The 21,702-nt window shown below is 41.5% G+C and overlaps 1 protein-coding gene across 2 annotated transcripts in view; it reads left to right on the top strand.

Moving 5' to 3' along the window:
* The window catches only part of ccser1 (coiled-coil serine-rich protein 1), a 225,160-nt gene that overhangs the window by 67,116 nt on the left and 136,342 nt on the right, over positions 1 to 21,702 (top strand). For both annotated transcript variants that reach the window (XM_079552036.1, XM_079552037.1), the window contains exon 10: positions 12,485 to 12,562. In XM_079552036.1, coding sequence (XP_079408162.1) covers positions 12,485 to 12,562 — 78 coding nt within the window. The remainder of the gene's footprint in view (positions 1 to 12,484; positions 12,563 to 21,702) is intronic.

Here is a 21,702-nt window from a genome sequence, read left to right as displayed (position 1 = left end):
GAGGAGCTCGAGGCTACATCTTAAACTCGTGAAAACAAAACATGATACGTTTACCCCATTAAACTGGACATTCAACAAAACATCGCCTACTTTGAGTGGCATTTATGGATAAGAATGCACTTTATGTTATAAAACCAGCAATGTAAGCAAAAAAAAAAAGAAACTTTCTAACCTGACCCGCCCGCACCTGAAGTTTGCCGTATATTTGAGGTACCTGATAAGAGTATTACAGTATTCAATCGATAATTCAGAGGACATTTAAAATAAGAATGTGCAATTTATTTGTGATTAATCGCAAGTTAACCATGACATTCATGAGATTAAACTTGATTAAATATTTTAATCGATTGACAGCACTAATATTAATGCCCAATTGATTATATAACAGACGTGACCAGGAGGCAGCCATCATCTTGTGAATTACTGACATTGCTGATCTCGAATGCTAATTGTAAAAGTAAAAAACTTAAAAATAAGGGACACATAGGGAAATGTAAAGTTCTAAATTCCAGGGAGTCACAATCGGAGATGTCCAATAAGGAAATGGGATGATGATAATTAAAAAAATGCAGCTCTAGTTTTTTGACGACTGAACAAATTTCGACCATGATTTTCCTTGTTTTTATAGCTTGAAAGGAAGAGGCTTAATTGTGAGACATGTCATTTCTAGCTCTAACAACCCCTCTTGTCCATCCTAATTGTTCAAAATGAAGCAGGATCAACAGCTATCGGCATAAACTGTGCTGTTATTTAGACACTGTGGTCGGTCCACTTCCCATTGTTCTCCTTCTGCAACATTGTTGTTTTTGGAATTGTTTTGTACCTTTCTAATTAATTGCAATTGACTTCAGGTGATCTGAGTGCTTATATGGGAGGCCGGTTAAATGATTTCTGCCTCACTGTCGGTGTGATTAACTCTAATGGCCATTTAAAAAAAGGCAGAATGCTTCACTGCACGATAAACCGTAAAAATCAGACTCTTATTAAGCGCTTGTCTGGCTTTTATCACTTTTCCTATCCATATTTTGTTTCTTATCACATCGTAAACAAAATCTATTTGTAAATATACTATTAAAGGGACTATACAGAGTTTTAAAATGTTAGAATTATGTATTTTCCTCCCCCTACATGTTCCAGCCATGTCTCAATGTGTAGAATGAGCTCAGACCTGTTCACCACAACTGCCTCTAAAATCCTGCACTGTCACTCAAAACGGTGTCACTTCAGGTCCGAATTGTCGTCATGCACGAGCTTAAAGGGATATTTCAGGATTTTTGACATAGGGCCTCATTTCCTAGTTATCCAGAGTGTTGCTGATTTCTGGAGATATTTTTTTTTGTAATTCATGCAGTTCTTGAAGAGTTAAGTGGCGCTTAGGCTTGCGCTAGGCTAGCGCATTTCTACGGTATCAGCTAGCCTGCATTAAAAACAGTCTTACGCACGCCACAGTGCATCTGAGGCAAATCACTTACAACACCAGACTAACCATATAAATGTCTGTGTTGATAGAGTAATTTTTGGAATATAACTGACCTTGCATCACATGAATGATCGCATTTTGAGGGACTATTTTCTAGCAGATCCCTCCCCCGCCGCGTAACTTATACAACCACGAAGCTGATGCTGCTTAAATATAAGTTATTTTAAATGCAAAATGGTTAAAAGTACTCTATCGACACAGACATTTATGTGGTTAGTCTGGTGTTGTAAGTGATTTGCCTCAGGTGCACTGTGGAGCGGGTCAGACTGTTTTTAATGCAGGCTAGCTGATAACGTAGAAATGCGCTAGCCTTGCACTAGCCTAGCGCCACGTAACTCTCCAAACAGAAGAACTGCATAAATTACAAAAAAAATATCTCAAATGAGGCCCTATGTCAAAAATCCTGAAATATCCCTTTGATATAGAAGGTGCTGTTACACGTATGACCTGAGGTGGCAGTAGTGAGCATAAAATGGCTAACTTGCATCTCGTCCCTTTAAGTAAAATTTTGTTAAATTTATTTAACAGATATATGTAATTAAAACACAAATAATCAGGAGAGAAAGTTTACTTTTGTCTGATTGGAACTTCTGGAGATGGAAGCGAAACATGTTTTAGATCAATATTACATTTCCTAACTAACAAGTGTAAGATAGTGAGACGTGTAACACCTGCTGTTTAAGCAAACACTGATAACACAAAACAGATGTAAACAACCAAAGATCATCTTTCAATCCCAATTAAACACGTCTTCTCTCCAATCAAACCATACTTTTTATCAGATTTTTTGCTACATTTGGCTCTGCTACATTACCATACCAAAGAGGAAAGTCTGGGATAGTACAAATTCCGGGGCTGGATTCAAAGAGCACCATTAGCACCGTCTGCCTGCTGCTTTCTTGTAATCTACATGGGTGGCTGACCTGCCCAAATACAGCAATGTTTCCCCCGCGCCCCGCACACACAAATATATACGCACAAATGCACAAAGAGGTGTCTGAATGTGACAGACGGAGCTCCATTAGCGCCTCTAAACTAAGATCAAAGCCGGCGCTGGATTACAGTCCGCTGAGCTGTCGGAGTGGCATTGCCTTTGTCTGTCCCTGGCACGGTGTTTTCCTTTAGGACCGCGAGGAGACGGAGATGTGGAAATAATGAAATAATAATTAGCTGAGAGAGACGAGTGGTTACGGGGAGAAGCCAGCACCGTATGAATATGAAAGAGGAGACACTGTGGCCTCACTGCTCGCTCTGTTTAGGCATTAACTTGCAGATTTTGCTACCTTCCATCCGTGCTTGTAGTCTGGTCAGTAATGTAGTTAGGGCCGAGGAGGGCTCACACATATTTGCATTTTATTTGCATGGCCTTCTGCTGTTGCTGTGCGCTCTGAGCCCTTTCCCTTTGTGTTCAGACAACAGTAATGACAATGTCGGCGTCACAAACTCTTGACTTGAGTAAGAGGAGCTATGTTGCGCATGGGGGCCGGATCGTGGAAAAGGCGGCTGAGCCCCGGCCTCCATTCCACGAAAACGAGCTGTGAAAGTTTTTGTACACAAGCTTTTGGTTCTGTTTTCCTTTCTGAGGGTTAGGGTTTTGTTCATGATTGGTGGTCCTTTACTTTAAGAAGTTTCTGGAGAATGGTACGTCAGATTCAAGTCAAATCCCTTCTTAAAGGGGCTAGATGCAAGTTAGTCATTTTATGCTCACTACTGCCACCTCAGGTCTTATGCGTAACTGCAGCTTCTATATTAAGCTTGTGCATGACGGCACTTCAGACCCGAAGTAACACCTTTTTGAGTGACAGTGCAGGGTTTTAGAGGCAGTTGTGGTGAACAGGTCTGAGCTCATTCTACACATTAGAACATGGCTGGAACATGTAGGGGTTCTAACATTTTTAAACTCTGTATAGTCCCTTTAAAGAGAACATGGCATCATCATTGCAATTACATTATATTGACTATGTAAATTCAAAGACACACTCTCTAAACTTCCATCCATCCATCCATCCATCCATCCATTTTCTTCCGCTTTATCCGGGGCTGGGTCGCGGGGGCAGCAGTCTTAGCAGGGATGCCCAAACTTCCCGATCCACGCACACCTCCTCCAGCTGTTCTGGGGGGACCCGAGGCGACACCAGACCAGCTCGGAGACATAGTCCCACCAGCGTGGGAAGTTGAAGTAATTGTACTGTACTTTTTCTAGTAGTTTAGGATGTGGAGCTCCGTCTGTCACATTCAGACACTGCTGTGCATGGCCAGAAACTGGAGGATTAACCTACTGTACATGTTTTTAGTAGTAGGCGAAACCGGAGTACCCGGGGGAAACCTACACGCACGGGGAGACCAAGTAAACCTGCAGGTGGTGGGTCCACAGAAGGACGGCCTCATGATTCTAACCGGGCCTGTTGGTCTCTCATAAGGGGCTTCTGAACCACTCTTTGTCTGACCCGTCAACTAGGACCTGTTTGCCATGGGAGACCCTACCAGGGACACGAAGCCCCCGACAACAGAGCTCCCAGGATCATTCGCATTTTCTTTGTAAATGAAATCATTTCTAGAATTATGTTCTAAAATTCAAATTTTTGGGTCCATTTTGAAAAACTGCTGAATTATTGTGCGTAAGATCCGTCCTGACTATTTGTTTTTCCAGAAGAACACTTTCAGCTAAGAACACATTTTGTGAGTACCAAACATCTGGGTATTTGGACATTTAATGGATGATGCTCAATGTCCTTGATATCATTCCAGTGTAGCTCATATAAGGAAATGACCCTTATTGAGTAACTTTTGGTGCAATCATATGAAGTATAATTTCACTAAAATAGAATCTCTGCAATTCAATATCACCTCTTTTATTGTGATTTTTCTGTCGATAGTAACACCTACAATATCAATAAAGATTGGAGATAATTCCATCCTGAATACACATGTAGAGAAGAGGCACAATTTACAATGAAACACACAAGTTACTCCTAATATAGAGAAATATGTTGTGAAATGCCCTATGCCATGAGTGTCCAAGTATGTCCATCGTCGTCTTCTCTCCAGAGATTTGGTCAGATCGGTCTCGATTTACTTGATGGTTAGAACACACACATGTAATCATAGTTTTGTTTATACTATGCATATCAGCCACAACACAATAACTGCAATACGTAATTCATGCATATTATTACTTAGCTACAAATAATGGAACAAATATACACTTTTTGCGAGATGTGAAATCGCCTTGATCAGAAACTTTTCTCACCGCTCGTGTCCGGCGTGTATTATTGGTGCCGAACATGGTAATCTCCATTTGTCAGCGTCTGCCGTGGGATCCCAGTAAAAGCGCGGCCGCCTCATTTGTTACAGTGAACACTCACAGGTTCTGCGGGCATTGCTGTGCACTATCCACACATACAAAGTCAGCTTGTGCGCCGCTATCCATCCTCCTACCCCTGGGGCTGCTCTTTGACTTATGGCACCAGCTTATTCTTGCTGCCTCGAAACAAATCTTTTTTTTTTCCTTCAAAGCAGCGTGGCATCGTTAAAGGCATATTTTCAGGCTGTAATTACATATAGCTAAGCGGTGTTGCTCATTCCATTTGTGAAAGTGCAATTCGTCTTGTGACTCAATGTCTCGGCAAGTTTTGGCAAGTTGTTCTACACGGCCTAATCATGCACTTGTTAGGAAGAGTAAACAACGAATCAAGCCAGTGTGTTGATTGTCCTCTGGGTTTTGATCACCCACTCTTCTCATTTGCAACAAATACTGTTACATCATGAACTTTGCCGTTTAGCTTTTCCAAGTTTCTTAGGTTTTTCTATTTGTGTCATTGTATTTTAGTGTCATGAACAACTTTATTATTGATTGATTCTATCTTTATGGAGCTTTTACTTATGTTATGTTTTTTTCTGATCAACAACATACACCAGGGGTAGGCAACGTCAGGCCTGAGGACCAAATCCGGCCCTTCAGCACAGAACCTCTGGCCCTCAAGATGATTTTGAGAAACATTATCACACAAATCAGAGAGGACTTTTAACATTATTAGAGTTAAATAGGAGAAAAAAAAGGTAGAAATACTGTCAATGCACCCAATTAGGTCATATATTATGTACAACACTGGCATTTGAAGGAAGTGCACTGGAAAAAGAATATTTTTTTTAAGGAAGAAATGACATAAATCTACTTGAATTAAGAGATTAAATCTAAGGTTTGAGTAGATTTGGTCTGGACTTAGATGACACAAAACTTCTAGTAGTAGTTATTCTCTTAATTCAGATAATTTTGTGTCATTTCAAATGAAAAACAATTATTTGTCTGATTTCAAGTGGGTTTATTCTTGTTCCATTGGCGCTAGCATTTATATCTTGGATTGGTTCAAACCGACTCAAATTCAACATAGAAGAACTTTTATTCAAGCAATTTTATGTAATTTATCTAATTTAAGATGGTCATTTTTCCAGTGTTGTGCTTTACTTTGGGCTAATAATCAGCGTCTTCGGCCCTCTGTCTTTTTAAAATAAAAAAAATCTGCCCTCAGCTAAGAAAACTTGCCTACCCCTGACATACACGTTGTTATCCTTGCAATTCAAAAGTCTCCGTCTGAAACAATCGAGTAGTCGCAGAGCCGCCGCTCCCTATATATGCTGATAACGCGCTGCACGTAGGGTACCACATTGAGGCCAATGTGCTGAATGGCATTGTACAGTATTTGCGCTGCCGCTTTATTAATCCCGCTGACAACGAATGGCCCGTATTTAATGAGAACGATGAGAAAGAAGAGTTATGTGTGCCAATGCGAGCCATGATACAACACACGAAGGAATCTCTGCAAGGAGAGTTCACGCACGACCCGCTTGTACAAACATAGTACGAGTGGGCCGTGCTTAGGGCACTAATGGGGCTTGCAGCGGCCCTGAGTAATCGCCTGTTTTCAACTGTGCATCAATGAAAAAGTCCATGCATCTTCACTAGGATCTAGGGCTGGGACGATTAACCGATTTCAAGTTGTTATTTCCAAATAAAAGCATGAAGTAGTGCAGAAAGAGTCCAAGAAACAATCAACTGCACTGCCAAGAAAGGCAAGGTGCTTAACACATAGAGTGCCGCGCTGTTTTTTGGATTTAGCTGTTGAGTGCCAACAATCCAGACCATTTTTCATGATATGGCTATGGCTCGTTTGAAAGGTGAGACTCTAAGCTGAAAACAGTTTAATTCTATGTGCCTCGGTTTCTGAGAAATATAAGCTAAACAGAGGCTAGTTTTGATCAAAATCACATATTTTTTCTAGAATCAGAGATAATGGGGCTTTTATGCAACACTTCTTTCTGATTAACTCCTCTCTCCAAGTCTCTCCTCCTCTCTGGACGGACACTGACGTTGTAGGAAGAGGCAAATGCCTAAATATCTCAGTTTCAAGTCAATTTTCACCAACAACATTGTTGACACGTTTTGAAACACTGCGTGTTGCCGCAGATCAATCGCTTTTTATGGCATGTGCATTTAAACAGCCTGGTTCTCGGATTGAAGACTTTAACAGGATGTTTCTCAGCCGTCCTTGGACCGATTTTGACCATTTAAAAACTCAGACAAATGTTAAAATCTCAACTGTTTCGATTGAGAGAGGGCGAGAGTCGCTGCGCAACACCACACCCCCTCGAACTAAAAAAAGGAAAGAAAAGAAACGCAAAAAAGGAAAAAGGAACATGAGAAACATGAGAAATACCAGGGGAACAGAGAAGAGCTGGAGAAAACCTGGAGGGTGAAGGCATCAGTGGTGCCCGTGACCCCCAAACTGGAGGAGTGGCTCCAGCAGATCTCAGGAAATACATCAGACATCTCGGTCCAGAAAAGTGCAGTTACTGCGCAGAACCCTCAAGCTCCCAGGCCTCTGGTAGAGGACCCGAACTTGGAGGAAAAAGAGACCGCCCGCGGAGGGTGAGAAAGAGTTTTTTATAGATAGTGACTTTTCACAAGTTTTTGATCGTCATTTATTTCACTTCTGTTCATCACAGAGCTATCAAAATCACTAATAAGTATTAGAGTGTCTAGTTTCGTAATTATCGCATGGGAGCGAAAAACACGTTTTTCCGTTTTTGGCACTCAGTGTGTTAAACATGTGAGATGCAATCGAGAGGCCACTTCCACAAAGTAACATCTTTTTTAATGAGAAATATATGGAAAACATTCACAACTCTGATCCCTTTTTTGAATTTAATATTGATCATAGATTAATACAGTAATAATTTGCTAACTTGTGTCTATGTGGTTAAAACAGTAGGTTGTAATACAAATAAAACCTCTGTAAGGAACGGGACATCACCAGATTGTTTCCACGGAGATGTCGCTGAAACACAGACTAATCTTCCAAAGCATTTATCCATTAGTGCCCTGGTGATAATAGCCATGCTGCTGCCAATTTGCCTTTTCAAAAATGCTCCACTCCCCACTGTTGCCTAGAGAGGGCGTCAGACTCCTGTTTCAAGCACCCTTAAAGCACTTGTCCTTGCTTGCCCACCCTCCTCTTTTATGGCTTTCGTGACCTTTGTAAATCTCTCAACATCTCCACAAACTTTTACAAAACGCATCCGCCTTTTAAAAACTCCCCAAATGTTTATCAGCATTCACTGTCTCTTTCTATCACATTTTATTAGCGGCGAGCCACTCTGTGATATTATTTTTTTCCTCAAAGTGCCCTAAAGTAAGCTTTTAAACAAACAAAATCCATTATTGCACACTAGCAGGCGGCATTTGAGGCCATACATCAGCCTGTGTTTGTCGGGGAAGTTGCTGAATGTCGCGACTGCACGCTGTTCCTGAGTGAACCCCTAAAATACCAATAGAGTGTGGGGATACTTACAAACCTGCAGTTATTTAGTCCTGTTTGCTTTAAAGGCACTATATGATGTTTTATTCAGGGTTTTTTAATGTCATACGGCTTAATATTTCACCTAAGAGATTTAATGCCATGGGTGTCATGGGTGATTATGTAAAACACTGTAAAAAAAACATGTCTTTACCGTTAATGGGCTCACCTCTCGTCAGATCAGCTCGGAGCGGGACCTGCCCGTTTCCATGGAGATGCCGCTGCTTTGGTTTTCCTCCAAACGTATTTATTTATTTTGATTTAGCGGATCAAGAAGAGCATGTTTTTTTGTGACACAGCAACTTATAATCTGGACTGTTTGTTGATACCGTTTACGCTTTCAATAGCCAGAGGAGCACCACCTCGTGACATCATCAGGTGGGGGTCAAGTGTTCTGAGCTGTTAATAAGAAGACAGCCTCAATATGGAGCATTACTCAAAAGTGTGCGAATGAAAGAAAACACTTTTTTTTTTCTTGAGGAAATCCCATTATCACTCAGTTAATAGCTCAAAAAAAAAAAAAAGGTGAATTTAGCGTGATCCCGGCCCTTTCATGCACCTCCTTGCAGCTTTTCGTGCTTTGATTGAACTGATATGTGAATGTGATTAAAGGGGGCGTACCAGGCCACACGAGCTGCTTTCCTTTCTCACTCCATTCATCATCCTTAGACGTTTTGCTTGTGGGGAGCGCTATAGTCATTAAATCCACCGCTCTCGGCAGCTTTGGCCATTTTTAAATCTGAGAGGCTTTTTACTGAAGCGCGTCTAATTGTTGGGACACTTATGAGCTAAGGGCCTGCGGGACAGGGGTGACCTTAAAGAGAATATGTGTGTTCGTACCTGTCCCTCTACATGGGAAAAGGCATTGATCACCGATGACACGTTGAGGGCCCGATGCCATAGTACACCTATAATTCTGATTGGAAGGTATACTGCCTTCAAAGGTCAGCCAAGTTTGTGCTGACAAGGGTTTGGCCTGTGTTTTTTTGCTGTCGAAGGCACAAAACATGGCTCGAACTACTGTATGTAAACTTTCACTTGATCAAGTGTTTGTATCGGGTGGTGGTTTGCGCTCTTGGTCCCAGGATCGATTCCCAGACTGTCGGGATCGTTCTGATACCCCTTTCCCACTGTCACCCTCACTATCTTTGTTTTGGTGCAGTTCGTCTTCCAAGAACCACTTCGAAATACACTGCCTGACCAAATAAAAAAGTTTCCACGTGGATTTAATCAACCTTTTATGGTCTGGGTTTGCTGCAGTTGGTCAAGTTTAGGTTCAGCAACACCATGTGGCCAAAGACTGAGATCAGCCGACTACCTGAACATCCTGAATGACCAGGTTTTGCCATTGATGGATTTCTTCTTTCCAAGATGATCATTGGGCTTACATTGTGAAAGAGTGCTTAATTGTCACACATGGATTGGCCACAGAGTCCAGATCTTAACCCCATTGAGAATCTTCGGGATGTTCTGGAGAAGGCTTTGCGCAGTCGTCAATGCAAGATCTTGGTGAAAAATGAATGCAACACTGGATCTTTTGACATTGCAGGAGCTTATTGAAACAATGCCACAGCGAATGTGTGCTGTTTATCTTTGTTTTTCTTCATTTGAGAATAAAAACTATCTTATATTCAAGACTAAATGTACTGATTTCATCTATTGAAAGGTGGAGCCATAAGTGTAAGCCCAGGTTTTATGCCTCTTACTTTCTCTTTTATTATTATAGGTGTCTCCCAGTCACGTGACTAGAAATGCAAAGCACGCGACATTTTGAAGGGAAGCAAAAATGGCAAATGCAACAGAAAACGATCGCGATTCCACACAATTATATGTGTTTTTTCACCTACATCTGTTACAACTCACTTCAGCTCAAGGATATGCGGCACTTCGATACGCAAACAAACTGTCATTGTTGGATATTACAGACCCATACACGCTTCCGGCCGAGTTATTTACTGACGTGAAGTTCTCGGTCAACATACCTTCACTCGAGTTTGGCGATATTTACATAGTACATAGTTTCTTGATAGACTTTCCGTCTTCATACACAGGAAAATCATTAAAAGCATATAAAAGCTTTTCTGCATACAGCTATTTTGAGTCAGGATGGGTATCGAATACACACGGTATGGCAACCAAAAAAGAAAGGATATTCTCATTGTCATGATAAGGTAAGTTAGTTGACACTTCGCTAAACCAGCAGGCGAATAATACTGTAAAACACACCCAGCTTGTTGTATAGATAGCTGTCTTTCACAGATTAATGAACAGTAAATCTCACATTGACAGTAAATCCTTCTGTGCTACAGCAGTTTTCAATAGGCTAATAATTTGATGAGATATCCGATTGAAAAGTACAATGGGACCCCATTAAAAGAGTAAAGACATGAGAAATTCTGACACCACTAATTTGCATCCAACTGCGCAACAAGTTTCAGGCATTTCAGCGGTTTTGAAATGTAGATTTTAAATGAAACGTTGGTGTGAGTTTATTAGCACGTATCCCGTCAAGATGGAGTAACTTAGTTGGCGTGACCTCATGCGGAAGGCACCTATCTTAATGTTGTAATGGATTGTTAGCTATTATGTGCAAACTAATAAATACATAATCAAAGCCAAAAGCGAAATATTGGAGCGCATGACCTTTTTTGTGGCAACCTTTTTCATTTGGTCAGTGTATTTGACCTTTTATGCCTAGAACTAGATCAAAATAGGACTAAACTGGGTGTAAAATAGATCTTAATCGGACTGAATTGCGGTGTAAACTGTGTGCAATCCATGAATGAATCACAGAAACACCTCACATAACAGCATTAACAAAGCATACAGTAAATGAATAATGTTTAGAATTTCAGATGACCCTGAGTACCACCCGAGGAAGCTCAAGTCCCTCCAGTGAGATTAATCTTGCAACCTGAATATGCCCCTTTACAAATAGTCATATGCTGTTAGCCTTCCCCTCCATCTGTATAACAGTGCCACCCTAGCGCTGGCTCTCTTCCTCCTGTCATGTCTTCATTCTGCGTTATGTAAATAGCCAAGGCCTTCGCTAAAGACATGATGTTCCCCACCCCCGCTGGTCCATCTGTCAGCAGACGGGCCCTCACAGGTGACATTCAGAGGCCACTGCTCCTCCGATGGTTTGTGCCTGCCTGCCTGCATTCTCCAGTATGTCCTGGATTTATGCCCGGGCTGCTTACTGATGGAACCCCCTCCAGCACCTCTTTGTGTGGCCATTAGACACCTGTGTGCTGAAGAGACTGTCTGCTCTCAGCTGCTATGATGAGCTTTCCCTGGACTGATAGGTGAAAACTGCCTTAGTTACTACAGAGCTAAATGTAAATGGAAACAAAGGGATTGTTATTATTAGTGCCATCAGATCAGATTCATTGCACACCAGCAAATGTGCTATGATCGGGTATCTTCCTTATTCAGTGGTTTATTGCAGAGATTTCTGAATGGGTTTGTTGAGGAGTCCATTGTATTGAGGAGACAAAGCAAGCTTGAGTTTTAACCTCACTGTCGTCAAAAGTGTGGTTAGTGGCTTTAAGATGGAGAGGTACAGCTCAGTGTGGGCCAGTTCTGCTCTCTCTGCAATGTTGATACATCCTCCAGATAAGAAGCTACTTACTGCACTCCTCCTCACATTGAATTGTTCTTTCTGTGTGGTAAAATGTGTATTGGGGGGTGTTGACACAGGTGTACAAGTAAAAAAAAGAAACAAGACTGGCTTTACAATACCATTTTTCCGAAAAAATTAAACAATGCCACGTGTATTGTGTAAAATCGTACAACTGAATAATAATTAAGACCATTTCTTTATGCTTAACCCGTTTATATTTGTATTGAGATTGCTGAACGACTTTCTGGACTGCTGTCTCATTTGTATTTTTTCACTGCTAGAAATAAATGAAATGTTCTTAAAATAAGCGTTTTTGACCTTGATTTGAGTAGGCAAGTCATAATCCACAGACAGATTTTTACTGGGCAAGTAAACATGAATCAAAATAAGGTCAAAGGTTCTTACTTTGAGTAATTGCTTCTCAGGATGTTGCTCAGTACCACGGAGGAAGAACCACTTTTATTTTTGCTGCACTGTTTAGATGTCTATTCGGCCTTTCATAATTTTGTACCTTGTTATCTCTCCCAGAGCACGGAGACCAGTCCTGCCAGCAGCCTCCAGTCTTTGCCCATCAGCCCGTGCAGCGAGAAGTCCCTGCTCTTCAAGGTAAACCCCACATCAGCTCACAGCGCATTTAGCTCTTTGGCGGCCACGATTAAAGCGCCACACTGCGCTCCGTTTAATAAGACAGCCAGCTCGCTAGCCAACAGCAATCCTGCCGGAGTTAGCGTCTTCCGTTTGATCTGTGTGTCACCTCTAGTTTTTAGCCTTATGAGAACAATAAAGTGGCTTTTCAGCAGCCAGGCTTAATGAATCTTGGGGAGTGGAGGATGGAGGAGGAGAGGGTATAAAATGTGAGAAGGAAGGGCTGGGGCTAAATTGAATGAAAGGGAGAAAGAGGGCAGAAAGGATCGCTAGCTCTGACAGGCCTGGACCCACCTCTGCCAACCTCGTCCATCACAGCTGTAAGATCAAGAGCGCATTTACACGTCACTCTCCATGTTTGCGTGTGTGTGTGCGTGTGTGTGTGTGTGAGCTATTCTATTGTGTATTCTCAGTGCAAAAGCTTGTCTCGTGCATGTTACTGAGCAGGATTTTTTTTATCAAGCGATTAGATTTAGATGAATGAACACATCAAGCTTTGTAGTAGTTGCAGCATTTAAATCTGGGATCAACACTGGGCGGCCTGCGGGCTAAATTAGGCCCATCTCCAGAGTATCTGGTCCTCAGTCAGCCCGGAGCTGGTCCTCGCGTCAACTTTACTAATACTGCAAGATATGAGGAAAAATACGGCATTCAATACTGTCTTGAATATTGTGATAACAATGCGATATTTGCCATTTTGAAAAAAAGTAATATAAAATTGGAGGAATTTCATTAAACTATGTCAAAACAAGGCTAAAAAAAGAAAGAAAAATCACGCTCAAAATGATGAAAATCGGCGTTTTTGCTCCAGTCAAATGGAAGACCACAGAGAAACCTTAGCTTTTTGCATCATGTATAATGTGATTACGATAATTTGGCAGTATATGGTGCCCTGGTGTTTCCCATAGTCTTAAGTCGACACAAAAGATACACCAAAATGTTCTGCATTTAAGAAAATAGTATTAGGTGTAAAGACACTGCTACCCTTGCAGTATAGAATAAACTCCAGTTGGTGTTTATGAGACTCTGCTGTGCCTGAAAGTCGGTACCTGCACATACTGTATTCAAGAACATGAGGAACTGGAATGTGCCGAAACATTTGTGAGAAGTAGAAATGCATCTGGACTGCAGATAACTATTTTAAATTCAACTTGCAACCTGGTTGCTGTTTGAAAATGGGAAAAATCATGCACAGCAGCTCTAAAGGGGGTGCATTATGCTTCCTGTTGGCCTTCCTGGAGTCTGGCTTGCAAGCAACAATTGGGATTTCCATGTGGCCATGTGGAAAAGCAAGCACTGACACAATTCCCTCTATTGTTTTTTTTTTCTTTCTTTTTTTTAATAAATGTCTAGCTATCAACCAAGAATGATCGCACATCGTTTTCTATAATATATGGTAAACATTTCTTGCATTGGATGAGACCAGGGCCTGCAGAGCTTCTCATCCAGGTCATCATCATTATACCGTCTCTCTGATTTTGTCCTTGACTGAACAAAAATAAATCCACTTGCCTTGTACCTCTGCACAAGGACAATCTCTGACTACATTACCTGTATCTGACACACTTACTGGCACTTACTGTACGTATGCAGACAGCTCACAAGTGGGAGAGACATCTGATGCTAAATTGACACTGCTCTATGTTCCTGTGCCTGGGGGATTAGTTTGCATGTTGTCCCTGTGTTTGCGTATGGTTTCCTCAAGGTGTTCTAGCCTTCCTCTAAAAACATGTACAATAGATTCCCCTTTATTGCTAGGACTTCCTTGAACAAGGTTCTGAAATGTCAATAGGACTTTCCTGGTTAAATACAAAAAAAGAAAAGAAAAAAGGATCAATGCATTTACACCAAATTTGTTTTGAGTTGTATAATATCATTAAAGCTACCCTCAGCTACTCCATTTTGCCGGACTGAGCTTACTTTGTACCGCAGAAGCAAAGACAAATGTTTGAAACAGCAGTCAAAATTTAGCATTATGACATAAGTTTACAAAAGATTGTGAAATGATAAACATGTGAGCGGTCTGCTCTGATGCAGCTGAAATCCTCATGAAATTTAATAATCCAATATCTGCAGGGAGCCGTCAGGTCTTAAAAACCAGCACTGGGAGGCTGTGAGGCGCTCAAGGGTTGTGGGGGGAAAAAGCACTGTAAACTTAGTTCTAAATGGAAGCATTAGGTTCTAAATGCCACTCAGAAAGGGTTCATGCTGGTTGATGAAATTCGATATATAGGGGTAGGAGGGGGAAGAGCAGGGTTGATTACACCACCTACTGACAGACAAAAAAGAAAAAAAAAATGCCTAAGGGCAGCTTTAAATCTAGGGGTGTTTTCTGGCAGCATGTATGTGTTTCATGGATGAAACAAAGAAAAATACAAAGAAAATACAGTACCAAGAGTAAAAATGCTTCACTCTGTCGTGAAAAGCTGCACAATATAAGATTTACACAAGAGAGCTAAACAAATGAATGTGAAAGATAATTTGCTGAAAAATGTAATTATTTTATGCAGATGTTATTTTCGCCACCACTGTAAATGTTATATGTTCTTTTTTAAACGCTGACCTTTATGAGCTTGCCAACTTACAGCATCTACTCATTCTAACAATGGCCACGCTCCAGCTTTCTTTTCATATTTACTCCGCACTGTTGCCAGGGTAACAAACACCTAATCCAAGCAAAGGCATTATTTTAAGTTATGCACTTTTCTCCCTTTGTGGATGAATAGTTAGGGGGGTCTTGTTGTGCCCATAAGGCTACACAGGTGCGGTAGTTTTGCTGATGTAATTTGCATGAGCGCGTGCCCTCATTATTGACCTACATGAAGTGTCAGTTGCAGCCGGATGATAAGGGGAAATTAAAATCGCAGGGCGGGGACGCTGCGTGCCAGCAAAGGGACAGCTGACAAGTTGCAGAGATGCTGTTAGGATTACGATGTTTGGGAGGAATTTGAGTATTGATAGTAGAGACAATTTTATCCTCTGATATGGGCCCCAAAGAAATCTTGGCTATTGGCTAAATTTTTGCAGATATAGCTAATATTAAGTTGATTCTTTTTAAAAAGCAGCTGAAGACACAGCTTTTCACACAAGCTTTTAGTTGACAATGGCTTGCAATTGTTTCTATTTTAATTTGTGTAATACTTGTTTTTGATTCAGTTGTTCATTGTGAAGCATTTAGTGATTTTATCTGCAAAGGTGCTTGTTGTTGTTGTGTGAATTTAATCAACAACAAGTGAGTTTATATTTTTAAGACAAAACAATTAGTGCCGGCATGTAAAAAAAAGAACTACTCTCACCTCTGGGAATAAAATAACAACAAATTCAATCACTAATCATATCGGCTTGTATAACCACTCCAACCCCCGTCATATTGGAATCGGATCCAGGATATAGTTTATTTATTTATATGGCTGTTATATAGGCTATGTTTCATCCGTAGTCCCTGGACAGATGTAAATAGACAATAAAAACATTCAAGGTCAGTGCAATAAAATACAAAGTAGGACACAGTCACAACACAATACAGGTATATACAAATACAAAACAGCGCAAACAATAAAGTGTCATCTGATACGACATATACAGGCAGGGGTTAATGACTGCGTGACTGTTGTGTACTGAACCAGTTTTTGTGTTTGATTGTTAAACAGTATGAATGTGGACAGCGCTCTGATGTTTGCTGGGATGGAGTTCCAGTCTTTGGCCGCAGTTATAGAAAAGGCGTTCTGACGAAAGGCACTTTTCCTAAATGGGACTATACAGTCTCCTCGAGCTGCCCCTCTGGTCACCCGCTGTGAAGATGTGGAGTTTCTGATGCTGACAAACTGACTGAGTGGAGGAGATGATTGGTTGTGGATTATTTTATGTATGAGGCAGAGGTTTGAATACTTAATGAGATTTTCCCAGCTTAAAAGTTTGTGTTTTTGAAGGATGTTGCAGTGATGATACCTGATGTAAAGTGACTGTATGGGTTTTAGTGTTGTTTTAGAGGCCATTAGCGCAACTGCAGGTGTCGTAGCAAGTTGCGATTTTTTTAACTTATTAATTGTCTTGGAGAGTAAATCCTACGCTGACAGAAAAGGCGAAGGGAGAGAGGGATATTGTACATCCAGTTATACAATGGAAATTATTTTTTTCACTCAAACTTGGCTGTAAATACTGTTTAAAGTGGCGCCAGCCCGCAGTTAGCTTTGTCCGTTAGCCTGTTAGCTTCTTCTTCGTGATTCCATTAGTGTGTATTGGTGGCTCCGGTCCGGTGGCAGTGAAGTTGCAATTGTGGCTTTCTGGCCAGAGACACCAGGGGGAGATGAAAGACCCTCTAATCATCCCATAAACACTTGTATTACCCCCGCAGCGATCACGAAAAGGATTTATTAATGTAAACACGTTACTTAGTGCTGCTTTAAACAGTAGTTTATGTGCGATAGGACCATGGAATGCATGAATATCTTTGCTGCTCACAGAGTTGAGACCTGATGAACCAGATGTTGGAGATATTTTTGATGCTTTGAGGCTATAAATTTACACAGTTCATGCCTGTGTAGCACGAAAAGAGGCGAAAAGGGAAGCCCCCAAAATAGTCTAGAGGGCAGCTTTTGGATAAAGTTAGCGCTTGCCCTGGATGACATGGGAACTTTAAAGTAATACAAGAGGGTACTGTAGTTTTAGGAAGAAGGGTAAGGGTAATACAAGATTTGTCCTGGCACTTCACAAATCGACTGGGCTGGTGTAAAAATAATTCAGCAGCAGCCACCTGAGAGACTGCCATGTCACAGAGCGCCCTACTTTCATTTAGATCCAATGCATATGACACGCTTTAGCAAGATCCTGTCCTAGTTTACTGTAAGATTCCAATAGCCTCCCCTCCTCCTGCTGTTTAAGACGTATTTAGAACAAGTGGGGGAAAGTCCAGGACAGCACCTTTTAATAGTGTCTCTAATATCTTTAATTGACATTGTTTACTTGACCATAGAAATATTGTATTCCAAAAATAGTTTTCATTCTGTTGAAAAGATATAAGTGCAGTTCTTGATTCTTGATTTGTGCCTGCCCTTCGGCAGGCACAACACAGCAAATATTCCTCCTGCTCTGAGACCTTTTGAGGAGCTGTACTTTACATAGGTAGGTCTTTTTTTGAGAGCCAAATGTCTATTCCACTGTATTTGAGAAAGAAATATAATACTTGACACACATTTCTTCAGAGGCTCCTGCAAACCCGCCCAAAACCCACATACATAACAACCATATTTTCCAATTGTATTTTCCTGGATTACACCCTCTGTGAACCTCTTGAAAAAATGACTGAAATAAATAAAAAAGGAAATCTGTGAACCTTGGGTGAGGTTTTGTCATTCAAAATGGATATTCATTCGTTTTGTGAACATAACCCATTTTTTATGCGGTAGGATTAACACACACACTCACACACACACGCGCACGCTCACGCTCACGCTCATGCTCACGCTCACGCTCACGCTCACGCTCACGCTCACACTCACACTCACACTCACACTCACACAAGAAAATTGGTCTTGTAAAGTTCCTGCAAAGTTGCTCTAAATCCAAAAATCTGTAGAAAGACGTGGCAGTGTTGCATAGAGGCAGGTTTGAGATTTATACACAAAAACATGAACTTCTATAAGTGACAAGCTTGTCAGAGATGTTCAACTCTTACTCTTCAGTTTGAACATTACATTAGGTTTTCCCCCATTGCAAAAATATCCTTGTCTGTGTCTAGTGGAGCAGTCGGAGCACTGACATGCTTATGTATCGGCTTCAGCAGCATACAAATCGGAATGTTCCACAGTGTGTCTTTAATCGTCCACATCTAATTTGTCATTATAATGGCTGCAAATTTCATAATCACAGAGCTGTCAACAGTATGACAAAACCAGATGCTTATGTGTGAAAACACCCGATCAGCTTTGGCAAAAGCATTTTCAAGGACACGAGGAAGGCTGGCTAAGGGGAGTGTATTAGCGGCAGTAATAAAGATGGATAAAAATAAACAGAGAGTCATAAATGTCATTTTGGGCAGTGTAAAGCTGCCACTCTCATCTGCCCGACCACACTTTTATGGGCTGCTTTCTTGTTCCACATAATCCCTTCCACAAACACAGCCGTACTCGCCTCTTCACATGGGCAGGAGGAACACGGCAGAGTAATCTGATCACTGGGAGTAATCAGATTATTGCAGTAATATGATCTGCCGCATTTAAGCATTTAAGAAGTGTGATCATCAAGAGCCTAAGTGTGAAGATTCAGTCTTTCACGGATTTTAGAAACGCAGGTATTTGAAAGAATGGACTCCCAACTGCTTCTTGCACTTACAGCACAACCACAAATTTGGCTTTGGTGTATTCACTTATTTTGACGTATTTTAAAGGAGGAATTCTGGTATTTGTAGACTGTATTTTCACATGCTTTGTAATGAAGCTGCATAACTCCCAGCTCAGGCTTAGTTTATTGCACATAATGAGTCACTTTTACAGGCCTCGCTATTGTGGTATGGGGCTGGTGCTCGGTATTGGCAACTACTCTGACCATCAGTGCGTCGGATCGGATTGGAAAAAATGGTATCTGAACAACACTAGTCCTGGTCCCGGAGGGAAGCCTTTTGTCCATGTTTTCAACGGTGGGGAAACTGGAGACACATGGGGAGAACATGCAAAGTAGCTCAAAATACCTTTTACTGTTATTTTTGCTACATTTTTTCTTTACCATTGCTGTAATACAGTACCGTATTTTCCGGACTATAAGTCGCTCTGGAGTATAAGACGCACCAACCAAAATATGCGTAATGAAGAAGAACGTAGATTAAATGCCTAATGAGATAAAAACAACAGGCTGAGGCTACGGTTTGCTAACGTGACACATTACGCAACGAACTAAATAGGTGTCTGTTATGTTAACGTCACATAAACAGTTCAGATAACTAAAGCATACAGAACATACCACTGCACCGTTGACAAACCTCTCCCACTAGCATGTTTTTCAAGCTCTCATTTGCAAAGTTGTTCCTCTAAATATGGCCATCTAGCTTTTAGCTCGTGATTAGCTTTGTTTTGTTTTCTTCTAAAATGGACAGCCTCTCCTCACTCCTCCCCGTTTACCATAATGACCACGCTTGTGGGGGAAATCATGGTGGATTTACAGACTTCCCCTCCCCAGCTCTGACAAAGCATATTCCTAAAAAGGGCATAAGGGCGGGATCTTCACTGTAGACTCGGCCCTTGCGTGTCGTGTAGCTCGCGCTGCTCCAATGCTAACAGTCCGACCCTCATTAAGTACGAGATTTCTAAAATTCTTCTTGCGAAAACCAGCCTGGTTTCTTAAATTGTGACTAACCCAGCATTATCTCAGGAGGAATAATTCAATGGGGCACTAGCGGCGATATGGAGGTACTACAGTAATGGCGGAGCAATGGCGGCCTCTAGTGTCGTGGGCATAAAGCAGAGCAGCCAGCGGCCATTGGCACACTCCTAACTTTCTTTCTGCTGCTCGATTAGCCTGCAGTGCCCTCTAGTGGCAAAATTATATAATTGAATTATCCATCCATCCATCCATCCATCCATCCATCCATCCATCCATCCATCCATCCATCCATCCATCCATCCATCCATCCATCCATCCATCCATCCATCCATCCATCCATCCATCCATCCATCCATCCATCCATCCATCCATCCATCCATCCATCCGTTTTCTTCCGCTTTATCCGTGGCCGGGTCGCGGGGGCAGCTGTCTCAGCAGAGTATGCCGTTCACATGATCATCCCGACAATCAGAGAACTATAGAAATGAGATTATGATGATCCGATTTTTGTGCGCATGACCATATTCATCCACAAAATGGAAATGAGAGAATATTTGCACCTCCTTTAAATGAGTGTTTGTGATCTGAATCTAAAGCTATACCAAAAGCCCGAGACAGTCACATTTGATTAGGCCTTTTGCATTTCACAGCTTTCATTATGCTAACACCATGTCATCGCTGAGGTCGGCGCCACAAAACCCCATTAGACGACGCAATAGTCTCTGGAAACAGATGAGTTTGGGACTTAGTTATGCGGGAAAAAGAAAAAAAAGTCTAACTGCGCCATGTGTTTCTGAATAATATCATCATTACCATCAGCACTTGGGCTGTGTTTGATAAGCCCATGAGGAATAAGGCATTTTCTTGGCTCCTGGTTGTGATTTCGACAGGTGATGTCTCTCTTACGCGCTTCCCGGCAGAGAACGTACGCTGCTAGGTCTTACTGTGGGATGTCAGCTCCCTGGGTTGGAGAAACAATGAGGCTGACATGCTGCTGCTCGTAGACACAAACATACACCAGTGTCAGCATGTGTTTTGTTTTGTTTTTCTCCAGTTACTGATCTAAAATAGCCTATTCAAAGTTATGGACTCGTGGGAAAAGTCACAGTTAGAGAGAGGGTATTGCGCTTTTTGCAGGTAATGCGTTACTGTTTACTCTATGTTGTAGCCAAATAAAGAAATATGTGGAGCATCTATGTCTGGATATATGAACTACTGATGTGCTACCCTTTACATTTTTTCTAAAATGTATGATTTTTTGGGCTCTAGCACTCATTTGAAGACGTGCACCTCCCCTTCCTGGATAACATCTTTATCACTATCGCAATACATTAAAAAATGCCATAGTGATCAAAAACAGCTGAAACAAAATATCCAGTAGTTTCACTTCCTGATATTCATCCCAAATCCCCACGAGCCCCTCCGACCCCACTCCTCTTGCTCCCCTTTGCCAAGCAGCTGTTTCAATAAAGAATAGAAGAAGAAGATCTTTATTTATATAGCGCCTTTCGCTAACATGGTCACAAAGCACTTTACATGAGACAATTTTACATTCACTCCACATATGATAAGCTAACTTTCTTGCTTCAGTTTCCCTGGCACAGACTGCACTCGTCTGCACCAACGGTCCCTCTGACCACCATCATACATTCACACACATCATTCATCCTGGCCTATTGTACATGTTTTTAGTGGTAGGGGAAACCGGAGTGCCCGGAGGAAACCTACGCAGACACGGGAGAACATGCAAACTCCACACAGAAAGGCCTCGTCCAGGTAGGAATCGA

Source organism: Gobius niger (genome assembly GCF_951799975.1).
Source record: "Gobius niger genome assembly, chromosome: 1".
Classification (NCBI taxonomy): domain Eukaryota; kingdom Metazoa; phylum Chordata; class Actinopteri; order Gobiiformes; family Gobiidae; genus Gobius; species Gobius niger.
The sequence above is the reverse complement of the archived record's forward strand: the minus strand, read 5'-3'. Positions and strand labels throughout refer to the sequence as shown.